General features: G+C 38.1%; 1 protein-coding gene across 4 annotated transcripts in view; it reads left to right on the plus strand.

Moving 5' to 3' along the window:
• Positions 1-18,021, plus strand: part of LOC109426211 (uncharacterized) — a 445,168-nt gene that overhangs the window by 51,238 nt on the left and 375,909 nt on the right. For all 4 annotated transcript variants that reach the window (XM_062860009.1, XM_062860011.1, XM_062860008.1 and 1 more), the window contains one exon: positions 10,100-13,210. In XM_062860009.1, the coding sequence (XP_062715993.1) occupies positions 10,100-13,210 (3,111 nt within the window). The remainder of the gene's footprint in view (positions 1-10,099; positions 13,211-18,021) is intronic.

An 18,021-nucleotide genomic window follows, 5' to 3' on the forward strand; every position in this document is an offset into this window, starting at 1 on the left:
TAAGTTATTAACTTAACAGATTATGCTATAAACTTGTCTGTCATAAGCCGCAAAATAATAAATATCATAACAAATAAAAATGTTCTACGATAACCATTTTAATAACTTGTTTTGTTAGTTTCAATAACAACTTAATAACTGTGCCTTTGGAAAATATTTCAATAAATAATTTTAATATTGATTTGTTATTGATAATAATCGGAAAGTAAAATTTTTTATTATAATAAAATCGTAACTAAGTAAATTATGATACTTATTATATAAAATTATTCACTTTGTCTCACAAACCCACAAATAACATGAGTAACAATACTGTAAATGGTCGAAAAATACTACTTCCAGAAATTTCTCCGATTGATTTATTTGTTTTTATTTAAAAAACTTTCAGCCCCTGGCTGGTTCGTCTCTTAATTTCTCCAAGAGTTCTTCCACGAAATCATTCACTGATTTTCAAAGACTTCCTTCAGAATTTTGAACAGAATCCCTTCAAGTATTTCTTCAGAATTCCCCGTGATTATTTTTCCCGAATTTCATTCTGAGATTTCTCTGAAAATTTCTTTGAGAATTTCATCAGGAGTTTGTTTTCCGAAGAATTCACCTGGAGTTTTTCAAAAGATTCTGAAATCTAATAATTGCTCAGAAGTATTACTTTGGAATTTCTAAGAAGATTGCGCCAGAAGTTCTTCTGAATACTTCTCCAGGGTATCGAAGGGTTCCTGCAGAACTTGCAAATGTTTTCCCAAATATTATTTAAGGAATTTTCAGAGGATTCGTTCGGAAATTTCCTTCTTAACTGAATACAAAAGTGGAACAAAACAAAAGGACAGATCATTATTATCGAATTGTCGCTTGATTTCAATACTTGTTACTGTTGTGCTATTGTTGATAAGTTGATCAATTATACAACGATAACAAAACGTGTACTTTAACAAAATATGTTATTGAAATGAAATTGAGTGAATGTATATAAATAGCTTGATTATAACTAAATGAGATTGTCCGACAAAAATTGTTATGGAAAAGCCATGTCTTGATAATTAAATAATAACAAAACAAGATACAAAACAGGTCATGTGATTTCGTAGTTATTAATTTGATATTCTCCTTTGCTCGGGTTCGGAAGAAATGTCTGAATTCTGAATTTGAATAGCAGAATGAACAACTTTGTAGAAGAAAGTTTTCTGCTAAAACGCTTCTATAAAAAGCTAAAGCTGATCTAGATCAGTTGCAACTTGTTTAGATCAAATATTGTTCAACCAGAATTGAGTTAAAACTCTTACAAGACGCTTATCTAAAAACACCAAACCTCTTGAATGGATATCCAAAGCACTAGAGATTTTGTCTGTTCATAACAGCGTTCTGCCCCAGTGTGGGACGGCTCGCAGATCTCGCATTCTACCCTACTAACTAATATCCCATCCCTGCTGGTTTTGGGGACGCACACTTTCGGTCTCTACCCGAGTAGAGTACTGACGATCAAAATGTGATATTGGTCTGTTTGAGATAAGAGGTAAATAAAAATACTGAAAATTATAGCAAAAATTTGTTCATTGAGGCATGTCGGACTTCGGATACAGAGATATATCTTCACAACGCGACTACTCGGTGTGGAGTTACGAATAGGAATGAATTTTATTTTACTTGACACTTAAGAACTAAGTTTTGAGTACAGCAGAAAATAGGAAGTAGGTAGGTTAAACAAGAATGGCAGAACGACGCGCTAGAGTTGTTTGGTAAACTACTCGAGTCTTGCATATGCGTGTAATTTATTGCGCGCATATGGAAGCACTTTAAGAAGGTTATGGAAACAAGGAAAAGGTTTCGTTACTGACTGCATGTTTTGGTAGGCAAAGAATTTGGATGGAGGTTTCGGGTTTTTTGTGTCACGCTGAGAAAGTGTTTAATTTATGACGGAAAGTTATATTGTTTTATGATGAAGTCCGAGAAATGTTGAAACGAGATTTGTGGGAGAACTGTGCCACGACACCTCCCTCCTTAGGAAGAATGGTGTAACCATTCTAAATTTTGAGTCAAATTATAGGCTTTATGCGGTCGTTTTAGCATTCTGTTATTCTTGATTTTTCAGGATTTTTGCTTAATTAATCTTGTTCGATGGACTTTCAAAATATTAGCAGTTGTTTGATGTTTTATAGTAGCATTTGATTCGTCTAGATCTATTATTATATAGGGACCATCTTGTACAATATCTAATTTTCTTCTATTTTCCAATTTTAAATACACTTTATCTCCAATGCTCAATTTTGTTGGTGTTACATCTTTATTTGCTTCTTCTGTTCTTGATAGTTTGACATTCTCGATTTTTCTTAGGATTTCATTGTGTATAAACTGTAGTTTATATCTTATTTCATTTACGTATGAGTCGTGGTTATAAATAGGAGTGATTTGGTCTAGATTTATCTGATCAAATGTATTTACGGGCTTTCCAAATACTATTTCAAAAGGGCTGTAATTGTGTTCCGAGTTGGGAGTAGTATTATAACTAAAGCAGTAAAAAGATAACCATTCATCCCAATTATCTTTAAGATCGTTGACAAAGATTCTCAGATATTCGTTTAAACATCTGTGATTCCTTTCCAACGCTCCCAAAGTTTGTGGGTGATATGCTGTTGCTAGAATGCGATCGATATTGAGCAGTTTACAAACTGATTCAAAGATACCTTTGTACTCTGTACCTTGATCTGTTCGAATTGCTTTCATTGGTCCGTATATCAAAATACATCCTTCCACTACTGCTCTGGCAATCGTGTCAGCTGATTTATCCGGAACAGGTATAGCTATGACGTATTTACTCAGATCGCATTGTATAGTAACTGCGTATCTGTTTCCTTTGCTACTCATTGTGAATGGTCCAATCGTATCTATTGCAACTATGTCGAATGATTTGCATGGAGTTGAAGTTTTTATCATTTTACTTTGGACCGACGAAAAATGTTTGTTCCTTTTACAAATTTCGCAGGATTTGACATATTTAGTAACTAAATATTTCATATTTGACCAAATATATAAATTTTTCAATTTTTTGTACAATCGGTTAATACCAACATGACCTCCGATTGGTGTACTATGGTAATGTTGTAAAATAGCTTGAATTTCGTTTGGGTTGTTTATTTTTCTAGGAGGATGATAAATGATAATTTTAATATTTTTCAAAACTTGATTTCCTATTGTTTTGAAATCATTGATACTTATATAATTAAATATGGTATCGCTAGTCGAAATAGCAATACACTCATTTTCGATTTTATTTTGTTTCATTAATTGTAGGGTACCCTTTTCAATCAGCTTAAATATTTCTGGCAAGTTAACATTGTTAATTGTGAGACCTAACGCTAGAGTTAGACTCGTTTTGAAATTTTTTTCGAGAAGAATTGCCATAGTTGATTTATTTTTATTTTGATGTAATGAAAATTGCAATTTTTTTTGTTTATGTATTTGTTCATTGCTAACTGCTTCATACACGTGGAGTTGATCAGGCTCCGGTAATCTGCTTTGTATGTTATTGTTGACTAAACAAGGTTTGCGTAGCATTGACCTGGTCTGTACTTGTAAAATGTTAATTGACTTTAATTTATCTGATGTAATATTAATTCTAGACAATGCGTCAGCCACAACGTTACTTTTACCTGGGACGAACTCTACTTCAAAGTCGAATTCTTCGAGATCAATCCTCATTCGCGTCAACTTTGAAGAAGGGTTCTTCATTCCAAAGAGGTAAACTAACGGTCGGTGATCAGTACGCACCAAAAATTTACGACCTAATAAGTAGGGTTGATAATGCATGATAGCCCAGTGAATAGCGGCTAATTCTTTCTCAATGATGTGCTTATTTGCTTCGCCTTTTGTAAACGCGCGACTGGCGAAAGAAACAGGTAGATCATTGCTTCCATGCATTTGGGACAAAACTGCCCCGCAAGCGAAATCTGATGCGTCTGTAGTCAATATAAATGGTTTTTGATAATCTGGATACTGTAATATTTGTGGTGAAAGTAGCATAGTCTTTAATGTTTCAAAGGCGGACTTGCATTGTTCTGACCACACAAAAACTGTATTTTTTCTTAATAATTTGTTCAAAGGACAACAAATATTTGCAAAACCAGGAATAAATCTCCTGTAATAATTACACATGGCTACAAAACTTCGAACTTGGTCTGCGTTTTGAGGTTGTGGGTAATTTTTTATTACATCAAATTTTGAATTATCAGGCAAGATACCTTTATCAGTGATTTTATGACCTAGAAATGTAACTTCTGCTTTGAAAAAATTACATTTTGAAGGGTTCAGTTTCAGGTTTCTTTGCCTGAAACATTCGAAAACATTCCTCAAGTTTTTCAGATGGTGTTCAATTGAACAACCTACGACAATAACATCGTCAATGTACAAGAATGCACACTCGGGACTCAAGCCACTGAGTGCTATTGACATCATTCGTTGGAAACTGTTTGGGCTTATATTTAGTCCAAACGGCAATCTTTTATACTGAAAATGTCCACGTTCCTGCAACGAGAACGCGGTGAACTCTCTGGAATTTTTCTCGATCTCAATCTGGTGAAAACCTGACATGAGATCAAGCGTCGAAAAATATTTGGCTCTGCCAAGTTGATCGAGAATATCGTCAATCCTTGGAAGAGGAAATTTATCCGCAAGCAATTTTTTGTTCAATTGACGAAAATCAACTACTAATCTCCATTTCTTTTCGGAAGTAGTTGACTTCTTGGGAACAAGTAATAATGGTGAGTTGTAACTAGACACCGAAGGTTCAATTATATCGTTTGCAATTAAATTATCTACTTGACGACAGATTTCTTCCTTGTGACACTGTGCATTCCGGTAGTTTTTAATGTATACCGGTGATTTATCTTTTAGGCTAATTTTTTGTTGATAAAAATTGTTACACGTTAATAAATCATCCTTTAAACTAAATATATCATTGTATTCGTGACATAATTGTTGTAAAGATTGTTTGGCGGATGCAGGTATATCGTTAAAATTTAGTTCTGCATTCAATTTTTCGATTCTATCTGTATTATTACAGTCAATTTTAGCTATGTAAAAGTCGTTAAGATTGGAAGTTTTTAAATTAAAATTTGCAAGTTGCACAGGATATTCATTAGTGTTTATAATTTTAGCATAAGGTGCGGAACTATTCACAATGGCGTTGGCACAAAACACGCCTGGTGCAAGCTCAGCGGAATTAATTATGACATCTCCATGAACATTAAAATTGTTTATCAATCTAAATACTTCAGATCTAGCTGGTATCCACGCAGACCCATTTAGATTATTGCAAATTGGGATTTCAAGTCGGATGTTATTTACGTATGCTGCTAAAATCCACGTATCGTAATTTATTTCACATCGGTATGTAGTAAGGAAATCTCTTCCCAGTATACCGTCAGTTGGTATCGGGAAATCGTCTTCTATCAGATGAAACAGGCTATTCACAGCTGTATTTTGTATATAAGAAAAACAATTGATTGTTCCTCTGCAAGTAGCTTCACCGGGTGTTATTCCGCGTAAAACGCAAGTATTATTTTGATTAATTGATATTGGACGTGAGATACATCGTGTTTTCAATAATGAAATGTCTGCTCCTGAATCTACCAGGAACGAACAGTTTTTATTAGATACGCTAATTGGCACATTAATGAAATTGGAGGCAGCTACATTGATTGTGTATACTGCCCTACTGTTCCAAAAAAAGGTTGATTTGGTTGAGTCATATTCGGTGGTTGTACTGTATTAGCGTTTGCGAAATGCTGACCTTGGCTTTGCACGCCCGGGGGCGGACTGGGAAAAACGTTTTGCATTGGTGAGCTCGATTGATTGTCAGCAAAATATATTCTGTTAAATTGTCGCGGATAACCGCGTGCATGACCACGGTTGTCTGTTCGGTAACGGTAGTTGTTGTTATTTGGGAACGGTCTACTTTGATTGTTATTAAAACGTATCGGGTATGATCCGTAACGCTGATTACTTTGATGGGAACCACGAGGAGCAACATTATAGTTCCCTCGGTTCTGAGTTTGTCGTTTTTGCATGATTCTTTTTGAATTTACGTGGAATACACGATTCATGCTGTTACTGGACTCGACACTATCCGGTAGCTCATTTACTTTCTGGATTGCCTCTTCGATTGTCGAAAATGTTCCTGCTTGCAGTATTATTTTTTCTGTCTCGTTAGATGTACTGTTAATCAAAGTTTCCAAACCTGCTTTGGTGGCTAACTTTTTAGCGGTCGCGTGAGGAACATTCTCTCTCACGTAAATATTGGTAAGCTTATTGCAAAGAATTTCCACTTCTTGACAATATTGTTGTTTTGACAATCCGCGTTTGACTGATTTAATTTTTGCCAATATCTGTTCTGCAGTAGTTTTACTTTCACAGGCAGATTTGATGAGATCAATCATCGCATCAATAGTAGTCTCTTGGATATTGTTAGGTAATGCATCTCGGGCTTTACCTGAAATTCTCGTTAAAAGGAATAGCTTTAACGTTCCGTGTTGTGCTTGGGTATACACCTTTTTCAAAAATTTTACACCGTCAATGAAAGCGGAAAGTTTTTCGGCATCGCCGTCGAATGGCATCAAGACCGATGCAGCTAGCTTGGCATCAAAAGGATTTTCGGTGGCCATTTCCACTTGTTTTAAATTATTAATTTTGGTTACTCTCCTAACTCGGACACTTTCTTTAATATATTCTATTGCGTTTCTTGATTGTCTAGTAAAAGTAAAAAATTCTTTATCTGGAATTTCGTCTTGGTTTTTTAAAAGAAGCTCATCTATTTCAGCGAATAAAATGATAGCCTTATTAAAATGTGCGTCAAGAGTATTACTGGAAATATTTTGATTTATAGATTTTCTAAAATGCTGTTCTATTTTTAGTAGAATTCCTACTTTTTCAATAATGACCCTTTTCGGCATAACATTAGGAGATTTATAAAGATTTGTTCTACTTATCGTTTACTGCCAGTGTCCATCGCCACCTGTTGTTTCGCTGCATGTGCTGGTTCTGGAAGAGCGGCGGTTTCAGCTGACATCGGCATAAGTCTGCTCTTGGTCAATGCTACCTTTCCGATGCTTCTCGAGCGGTTTGACACACACGCATTGCACTATGTTCGGGTTCTGGTTGTGTAAATGTTCAACATCGTAAGATGTGAATGTCACTAAATTCTTCCTTTAGGAATACCCACAGAAGGTATCCCACTATTAATGATGTTAGCAAAATTGCTACGCTTAGCCAGATCTTCATCTTTTCACTCATTTCGTCTTATGTTGTCAGTTCACTTAAATCGTTCTTCTTCACTCTTCACTAATTTGACTCCCTCTATGTTTAGCGTCTAAATGTTCGCGTACTTTTGTCCACTGTCTGTTCTTGTTCTTCGATTAATGCGCTGGTGCCGTAGATGTGGTGACGTTATTTAGGCTGATTGCTCGATCAACGACCCTTTGATTTTTGATTCGCTCGTACTTGACGATGAGTCGATACACTAGGAACAAGGTGGCTACACATATCACCGTTAGTAGAATGTATGCGATTAATTCTACCGATTTGGCGGTTTTTTCACTATGCACTTTTTCTTTTACGTTGCTGGCGTTGATGATACTCACGATCTGCTCGTGAGTCACCGGTTTCGGGGTTGACGATTCGTTTCCCATAGCTTAAGCTGCACTTTGACGGTTATTATTTTTGGACGACTTTTGCACTTCTGTCGCATGGATTTTATACGAAGGCGCACTTTAATCACTTATCTCTCGTCACGGTCAGCCATGAGGCATGTCGGACTTCGGATACAGAGATATATCTTCACAACGCGACTACTCGGTGTGGAGTTACGAATAGGAATGAATTTTATTTTACTTGACACTTAAGAACTAAGTTTTGAGTACAGCAGAAAATAGGAAGTAGGTAGGTTAAACAAGAATGGCAGAACGACGCGCTAGAGTTGTTTGGTAAACTACTCGAGTCTTGCATATGCGTGTAATTTATTGCGCGCATATGGAAGCACTTTAAGAAGGTTATGGAAACAAGGAAAAGGTTTCGTTACTGACTGCATGTTTTGGTAGGCAAAGAATTTGGATGGAGGTTTCGGGTTTTTTGTGTCACGCTGAGAAAGTGTTTAATTTATGACGGAAAGTTATATTGTTTTATGATGAAGTCCGAGAAATGTTGAAACGAGATTTGTGGGAGAACTGTGCCACGACATCATGAACCATCTAACCAATAGCAAAATTTGATATTTGAAGATCAATCAAATAGCTCACTGCTATTGGTTAGATCTTATCAAGAGCTAAATGTGCGATGATAATGATGTTCCAGGAGTAAAATTGAGATATTATTTTCAGTACTTTTACCTCTTATCTCAAACAAACAAATATCACTTTTTGATCTCCGTATCAAAATATGCTATTATTGAGCTATTTTACTCTGCTCGGGTAGTAGCAACAATCATCACACTCTAGCATTCCTTTCCCTCCCCAACTGAATGTTAGGACTTGGCCGGCACCGGTATTGATGCAAAATGTATGAGCTGCTTAAATTGCGCCTTGAGAATAAATGGAGTGTCGCAGCTCCTTATTCAGTTGGGTATCGTTGCAATCCATACCAGTTCAGATCAATTACGGAGGAGCAACAGTCGGTCTAAGCTAAGCTAACTAAAGCTGAGCTAATCTACAGATTTTCTGAAGTTTGCAGAAATAGCAGAAAGAAAACTAATGGAATCTTCGAAGAAACATTTCAATGAATTCATTAAGGATCTCTGAAGACTTTTCTGAAGGAATACTTGGAAGTAATGCAGGAGATACCCCTGGAAGAATTCTTCTAGGAATGCTTGGGAGAATTTTTTATGCTATTTCTGAAGAACACACAAAATAAGAAAAATGAAAGAAATCGTGAATAAAAAAACAATCATTGATAAAATATTTAGAGAAGCACTGAAAAAAATTGAAAGAAAATAGGGTAGCGAACCACTTAGGCAGCGACCGGTATTTTGGGCACTCTTCGCTATAACTCGAGTCAATTCCAAACCAATTGAATTGAAATTTTGTACACGGCTAGATACTACCCCAAGTAACACACATGTTATATAAAAGTTACGACAGCGCAAGTTTTGGTTGTATAGAAGTTTATTTTACGTTATTTCAACACAATGTTAGAATTACGTAAAATAAACTTCTATACAACCAAAACTTGCGCTGTCGTAACTCTATTATAACATGTGTGTTGCTTGGGACACATATCAAATCGCGTTCCAAAAATTGTGTCAATTGGTTCAGAATTGGCTGAGTTATAGCAAAAAAGTGCCCAAAATAGGACCCCTGCCGAAATGGTTCCACTTCCCTAAATTTTTCAGGGAAATGTTTGAAAAAAAAAAAATCTGGGAGAACTAAAGAATTTTCAGCAGGTATACTGTCGTGAATCGTATATCTGTCCCATATGCAAAGAAAATTCATCAAATATGGGACTGATATGTTATTCACGGCAGTGTACACAAATGATTTTTTCGAAAAACAATAAACATGTCAACCTTCCTAATGCATCACGTTGGGAACAGCTCGCTGACGTAGTGCACGATTTGAGTCAAAAAGTTACAAGAAGGATTAAAGAAATCTTAGGAGGAATTCTTGAAGAGTTCCTAGAGAAATTTGTTGGGAATTTTTTGAAGAATTCCTGTAGAAATCCCAAAGAAACACTCATGGAGGAAATTCTGACTACATTCCTGAAGTAATTATTTAGTGACTATGTTGCATAAAAAAAGTTGTGGAAACATAATTCATGATAAGGTTTTCCCGGAATGCTTAGTTCTTAATAAGGCATTATTTCCATGGAATCGTATCAGTACAGGAGTTGCTGAAATTTGGAATCAATGAGTAACCAACTCTGACTTTACCATGACAGCACTGAATAACTAAGTACATATCACACTGGAGAATTGAATATCCCAAAGGTTTACCATTCTGTTCACATGCTGCACTAGAGATGATTTCATATGCCTATACCAGAACTCCCGTTAGACCCACTTAGCTGATTATGAAGCTTAATTAATTATGTCAACCTTTTGCATTCGTCTATTTCTCCCCAGGTGCCGACTTTGAAGCCGAAAGTGAAAAAAGTAACGTTCCTGTTGGATGATTTACTACTGGGGAGCGGCGGGCTGGACGACGATGGGCAGCCTGATGCACCCGAGGAAGCCGAGCGAAGTGAGGGGGATGAATTCGAGGAAGATGAAAGCGAACGATGTGTAACAAAAGAAGCAGCACAAGTCGTCGGCGGTGAATGGGATGTAAGTGATCCGTTTCGAGTCCGCGAGGCAGGGTGGCGGCTGCCAGTAGTGCCAGGTGCGACGAAAGTGGGTGGTAATGAAATATCAACAGAGACTATGCAAACAGATGACATTGTTTCGCTCGTCGCTGATCAGCAGCAGCACGTTGACAGTGTGCGAAATGTGATGACAAAAGGAAGCGCGAAGAGCCAATGCGCAGGTCCGGAGCTGTTACATGGTCATGGTTCCGTCGACAACTGCCAGCATCTTGTACGGCTAGAGGAACCGACTGGGTGGATGAATTCCGATACACTGGCCTGGGGTGGGAGGAAAATCGACGAAATTCCAGAGGAAAGTGCATGCGAGCAGAACGCATGTGCAGAAACTGGCAACGCTGCTCCCGGTGGAGACTGGCGGCCGTCGTTGTCAGTTGGGGCACGTACGGGCAGTGAATCGATCGATGCCAGCAGAAACGGGGGCGAGGGCAACATTGTTGACGTTCAGGATGTGCAGGATGTTCTGCGGTGGCAGGGTGGCAGCACTGTCGTCGGGTCAGGTGTTCGGGTTGGCCGAATCGCGTCCGAAGTGCCGTTCGCCGAGCCTCCGAGAATCGATGAAGCGGATTGGAGCCAACGGAGCCAGCAGCCAGTCGTCAAACAAGTAGAAAATGTTGTAACGTCAGTACCTACTGGTATTGAACAGCTGGAATTTGGATCCGAAAATCTGCCAAATCCAAGCCAAGCGTGTGAAAAATCGATCCAAGTTCCATCGCCATTGCACCGTGCGTCGGTTGGTGCGGAAAAAAGTGGCCATCGTGGGGTAAAAGAGGTCCACTTCAGTGAACGGGAAAATTTCTATCAAAAGGGCTCGGACAGTGAGAGTGAAAATTATTATGGAACCTGTTCTCCGCCTCCGCCTCCATTGGTGCCACCCACTGGGGTTCCTTCGTCGTACGGCCTAAATGTGGAAGTTACCCTCAATGCTCACATCAACGTCCGTGGATTAAGTGAATTTAACTTTTTCTCGAATTCGAGTGATAGGCCTGGCGAAGAGTCCTCATCTTCGGCGGAGGAAAAAACCCTTAAGGATAGTGCTACCAATACCATCAGCAACAGTGGAAGGAATAACAATAGTAACGTTACCCCATCCAGTGCTGACAGTGGAATTATTATTATCGACGATGACGTAGATGAGTGTGGCTGTGAAAGTGCTTCGACGGAAACCCCAATCTGTGAACCTCTGCTAGTGATAGCGGAGGATAAGCCCGAGAAGAAATCCGTCGCACAGTGTCGAGATCAGGATACGCAGACTTTCATTGGAAATTTTCTGTCTCCGAAGAAGACCACCAGTGAAATCAGTGTGCAAGTGTGTGAAAATGGCGATTCTGACCTACGGAATATCGATAGCCTAGATTCTAGTGTGAGTGAATCGGAAATAGACGAGCGGAAGGATTTACGTTTCCTAACTAAAAATACCGATCAATATCTTCGACCTCCGCTCAGTTTCCTCAGTGAAAAGCACGAGTGTTTTCAGGCCAGCACTCGGTTGAAGCGTCTGGAAGAACGTTTCAGAGGATTTGCCTATACGAAAAAGCTATTACGTGAATCATTTAACTCGTCGACTGGGGGGCCACCGCAGAATCTATCGTCATCCTTAAGCTCCCTGTCGACTTTGCTGGCAGATTGTACCAACACAAACGCAGCATCCGTGTCATCATCAGTGCCAGCATCATCGACCCCATCGTTGACAGCAGCTGCCCGAGCAGAGCAAGAGCAAGAAGAACAAGATTCACATGCAGGCAGAAGTTTTGTGCCATCACGAAAAACATCATCCTTAAGCTCACTACAAAAAGATGCTTTCCCATCGCGAACCCAATTAGGCCATACCCTCACTCCAAAACGCAACGTTCCTGTTCTTCCACCACTCTCCTCCTCACTACTTTCCCTCTCAGCATCATCCCTACTTTCTCTTTCCTGCATCGATCTCGAACGAAAACAACAACAGCAACCCTTGCAGGATCCTCCATCCTCACAACTCAGCCCTGAACAGCCCAACCCCAAGACCCCTGAACAATCGCTGTCCAAAGCGTCTTCTCTGCCATCTCTACTTCCCCAATACATCTTCCCTTCGCCACCCTCCAGACCACCACCTCGACCACCACAGCTACCCGAGGAACCCCCTCAACCTCCTCCCAAACCCCTTCATCTAGACATCCGCCCATCCATCCCAACCCCGGAATCGAGTATCGAGTCCGAAGAAATCTGTACCATCTTCCCCGGTGGGAAACCTCGCATCGAAGACCCCCTCGAAGTGGTAGAAACCGTGTTCAAAGATTCCGAAGAAGAAGACTACGAAATAATCCCACCCCTCCCGCGAAGTGAAAGTGAAGAAACGCAAGAATTCCTCAACCTTGAAAAGCTCCTAGCGGCCGATCCGCACACCAACTGCGAGTTTGACACGCGCCATCTGAACCAGTACGAACCGACGGTCTACCAGATCCGCTATTGCTACGATGAGCTCGAGGAAGAGCTAGAAGCCGAATCGGGCAGTGTCGGGGGTTTGCTGATCGGACCCGAGCAGGACCGGTCCCAGCTCAGTGTGAGTGTCAGTGACGAAGACGGGTGCGAGTGTGTGATCGAGGCGGTGCCCATCTATCGTACGCTGCCGATCGATATGCGCGAAACGGCCGGCACCCTGCGGGGGCTGCTCAAGAAGCCGAACCGGCCGCCGCCGGTCCGCAAGAACCGGGTCGTGTTCGACGAGACGCGCAATGAGTTCTTCGAGGCGGACTACATCATCCTGATCCGGGAGGACTGCCCGTACGACGAGGAGGACGAGGAACCGTGCACCTGCGGGGAACACGAGCTCGTTAGAATATGTTGTGACGAAGGCTGCAACTGCGGGTACACGGACGACGGACGGACGCCACCGGTAAGTCGCTTTCCTGGATTTTTATGTGGTTGGGTACTTATTTTGGGGGAATATTTTTGAGGCAGTTCTGGAGAACTAACAGCATTATGACATTTTTAATTTCTAGGAAAAATATGAAAGCCATAGTTTATTTTTTATTTTTTATTCTTCAATCACTTAACCTAATTTACAGCTCTTTTGTCCACGAGGGCACTGCGTGAGCGATTCCAATTGGCGGCTGCACTTACACTATGTGTAGCGCCTAAATGTATTCTATTCTAATTGTACTATATCGAATACTGGCTGTTGTTTTGCTGCTTTCACTTTTCTACCCTGTCCATGGGTAGAATGATGAGCACGAGGATGATAAACTGTGGCTCTTGTTCCTTCTCCAGTTCGATTGGGGGTCAATTATTATGAGTTGCTGTTAGCCGATATCCAAAGTTTCCGGATCCGTTAGAACATATGCTCAGAAGAGGGTCAGGTATCAGCTGCTCTCGGGGGGGAGGAGCAACTGACGAAAAATTGCAAGTGCCGGGGCTGGGTTCGAATCCATGACCATCCACTTATGATGTGAACGTGTAGCCACTACGCTACGGGCCCCGGCGAAAGCCATAGTTTATCTGTAGTGTTGTAAATGTCTTTTTGGCTTTTCTAGATTCAATCCCCCACTGCTCATTTCAGGAGCTAAACTTTAAAATATGATGTATGCCAACTTACACAGCTAGACCAGTCCTACAAGAAAGTCATGGAAAACCGCTCTAATATTTTGGGTTATAGTCATTAGTGTGACAACATTTAAATCTGTACATATTATGCCTTTCCTCAAATCTGTATCATCTGACAATGTTTGCCGAAAATCTGTATGAAATCTGCATAATTTACAGTAAATTTGTACATAATTTAGTATTTTTCTAGAAAATCTGTAACAGATGAACCAGCCTAGGGCTGAAAATCTCTATAATAAAGTAATAATAATAATAATAATAATAGAAAATCTGTATAAGGCCGGAACAAATCTCATTTTCTTCTTTTGTCACAATACTCGTTGGCTAAGGGGGAGGACAATAAATAATAAATGTATTAGACGAAGAAATACCCAAACAATTCGGCAGAATCTATAAACTCATCGGATTTGTTAAGAAATTTTCTGTGCAGCTCTAATTTCACCTTAAAATTTTAAAATTTCTTGGTGCCCCTCAAAATTTTGAATTTCGACCAAAACTTCCTGAGGGGGCGGTGACATAAGAGAAAATCGAAATTTGTGTCAGCCTAATAGGTACACGAAAACAAAATCTGAAAACTACACGTGACGTAAATATTGAAACATTTAAATTTCCATTTCATTTCATTCGATTTTACATAAAAGATTTTCTTGTAAGCAAAATTGTAAGCAAGCTGTAATTTTATAATCCGATGTGGTGGAGCGGACCTGGTGTGATGGTTAGAACACTTGATCATCACGCCGAGGACCTGGGATCGAATTCCACTCCCGACAAACTCACAAAATGTGGGTTCTTCCTTCGGAAGGGAAGTAAAGCGTGGGTCCCGAGATAAACTAGCCTAGGGCTAAAAATCTCGTTAATACAGATAAAAAAATAAATAAAAAAAAAGAAAACAATCCGATGGAGAATTGTGTTGAAAGCGATGGAGGTCATTTTGTTACAGCGAACTCGATGTAACAATTTTTAGCTGTGTATATTTTTTCCAAGTTTTTTTTACTTGTATAAACGAGATTTTTATGCCTTGGCTAATTTATCGCGGGACCCACGCTTTACTTCCCTTCAGAACAAAAAAGCTTACATTTTAACATAACATAAATTTACTTCCATGATTTCTTGAATCTTTTTACGCCCTGATCAATAATATTGTGATATGGGGACTTCTTCACGGAAATTTATCCAGTGATTTTTTCGATAGATTTTCATTTTTTTTTCTTACAAAATATTTTATGAAATGTTTCAGTCTCTTTAATTTTGCAGGAATTCTTCCGGGGGTTTAGGCACTGTCCATGAACTACGTAGACTCATTTTTGGACATCTCAGACCTCTCCCCCCTCCCCATCGTGGTAGACTTTTGTCCATACAAAGCTTTTGTATGGAGCGTAGACTTTCGCCAGACCTCCCTCTCTCCCCCTTTAGAGTCTACGTAGTTAATGGACAGACCCTTAGGAATTATTCTAGAGATACTTACAGAAAATTTATCAGATATTTTAACAAAACATACAATGGATTTCATTGGTAATTTGTTCACAGAAAACCCTGCAAGACTTTTTTCCAAAAAATCCTCCAGAGAGTCTTTCAAAAAAATTTTTTTTTTCTTTTTAATTCCCCAAAATTCAGAAGATTTCTTCAGAAATTAGCCTAAGAATTCCTCCAAAAAATTAGCCAAGGATTCCATGAGAATGCTTTCATTGTTTCTTTGAGATTTTCCTTCTAAAGTTCGTTCAAAACATATTTTAAGTATTCAATATGAAATTATCTCCATAATTTCCTATAAAAATCCTCAACGGTTCTTCGGAAATAGCTCGATATTTTAAAATTTGTTCCATGGATGACATCAGAAATCCATCCATGAATCTATTCAGAGTATTGTTCAAAAATTCCACTGTTTTTCTCAGTGAATCTCAATCCAGCCAATCTTCTAGCAGGAATTCTTTAGCAAATTTCCCAATTTTTTTTCCAAATTTTTCTATGGATTTATCATTATTTTTTTTTGGATTCCTTCAAAAATTCCTCTAGAAATTCTTTTACAAAATCTTTTTTATTCTACTTTTGAATTCGTCGTAAATTATAATTACAATTATAATATTCAGAGTATTGTTCAAAAATTCCACTGTTTTTCTCAGTGAATCTCAATCCAGCCAATCTTCTAGCAGAAATTCTTTAGCAAATTTCCCAATTTTTTTTCCAAATTTTTCTATGGATTTATCATTATTTTTTTTTTGGATTCCTTCAAAAATTCCTCTAGAAATTCTTTTACAAAATCTTTTTTATTCTACTTTTGAATTCGTCGTAAATTATAAATAAGGCTAGATATTCTGCCGAAGTTTTCAGAGTCTACAGAGATTACTTCTAAAGATCGTCCAAAGCGATTTTCAGGAAGCTTTACAGGAATTTCCACAAAAAATAGTTTTAGGATTTTTCTAGACACTTTTCCAAAGATTTAATTAAAAAATCTCCCACAAATTCCTTCAAAAATTTTTCTATGGCTTCCTTCAAAAACTTCTCTTGCACTCTAGCTAGTGCTTCTTTAAAAAAAAAAACTAGGGATTTTTTTCAGAATAGTTTTTATGGATTGCCGCCTCAAAAAATATCAACGATTTCGCTTAACCCTCTCGTACCCAACCCCGCCTTTAGACGGAATATAGTTTGAGCATTTTTATAATTTTTGTTTTATGAGCAACCAAAATTTTTATACTTTTGGCTAATATTTCTGTATATCTCAAAATGTTTTTTGTGACTTTTGAAGCGTATTAACGTTTTTTTAAATCATCAACAAAAATTTGTTTTAGTCACTTTTCAGAAGCCGTTGTTTATTTTGTATTGAATCGCTTCAAAAAACATATTTTATTTTATTTTTTTCAAATCATTCTATCATAGTTAAATAGTGTAAGGAAATCGAATATACTCTAAAGTTATTTTCCTTAAAATTACACGGAAAATAAAATTTTTCATGAAAAAAAAAATAAAAATAAAAATATTTCAACAATTATCATAAAAGTTCAAAATTTCTCCGTCTCCAAAAATTCGTATCCAAAATAGGCTTCCAGGGAAAATATAAAAGTTAGGAGTCGTTCAAAAATAAAAATCAGAAAAATGAAAAACCGAATACATAAAATCGAGAATTAAAAAGAATCATCGTCCAAAACAAGTTTAAATCGATTTTAGATGACGAAAAATTATATCTAGATCAAAATTTAAAATTTGGGTATTAAAGGGTTAAGGGGTTAGAGGGTTAATCCACAAATCGTCTCCATTAGAAATTATTCTGCAGATTCCTCCTAAAAAAATTACCAAGGATTCCTTTACACAATCTTCTATAGATTCCTTTGAACATTTTTCCAAATTGTCTTCAAAAAAAAAAAAAAAAAAAAATAGCATGAGTTCTTTTTTTTCCATTGGTTTTTTTCTCTGTTCGGGACATAACCACTGCGACCAATATTTGATCTATTGTGGTATACCCCGTGTCCTTTGTATAGTGCATGTCGTATTACTTCATCACCATTGAGAAGTATCAAAGTATTCGGTTTTGTGACAATAGTCATTTTCAACTTCATCGCAAGTAAGGATTCTGATTGATAGGTTCCGCTTTTAACACGCTCTTTTTTCAGTCAAAATCGGATCCCTTAACGAAAAAGTCAAGACATGATACCGATATTGACCATGCATAGGAACCCTTGATCCTACTGCTACCGGTAAATACCGATTTTTTTTTTATTTTTTGGATTAGGTTCTTTGGTTCAAGATCCATCTCGGCCAGAACCAAACCGTGAACTATCACAACTACCAAGCGATGAAATGTAATAAGGTCCAAAGTTTTTCCTTTTATTACTTAACCTTAGTAAGGTCTTGGGGTCTTTTATGACCTTTTCCGAATTTCAATTCGCTATAGCTTCTGTTTCGAAAGGCCTAGAAATCTGAAATTTTCAGACAATTATTTTTTCGTGGAAAACTATCATTTCCATTCATCCAAAACATTGGACGACCCCTAGGGGAGCTCCCATAAAAAAAGTTACAAATAAGACCCTGGGGTCATTTTTAACCCCAAACTTTGAACGGCTCTCAAAAATCAGTGGCTGGGCCGATTTTAATTTTCTTTGGCCCAAATGA

The sequence above is a fragment of the Aedes albopictus genome, chromosome 3 (assembly GCF_035046485.1).
Source record: "Aedes albopictus strain Foshan chromosome 3, AalbF5, whole genome shotgun sequence".
NCBI lineage: Eukaryota > Metazoa > Arthropoda > Insecta > Diptera > Culicidae > Aedes > Aedes albopictus.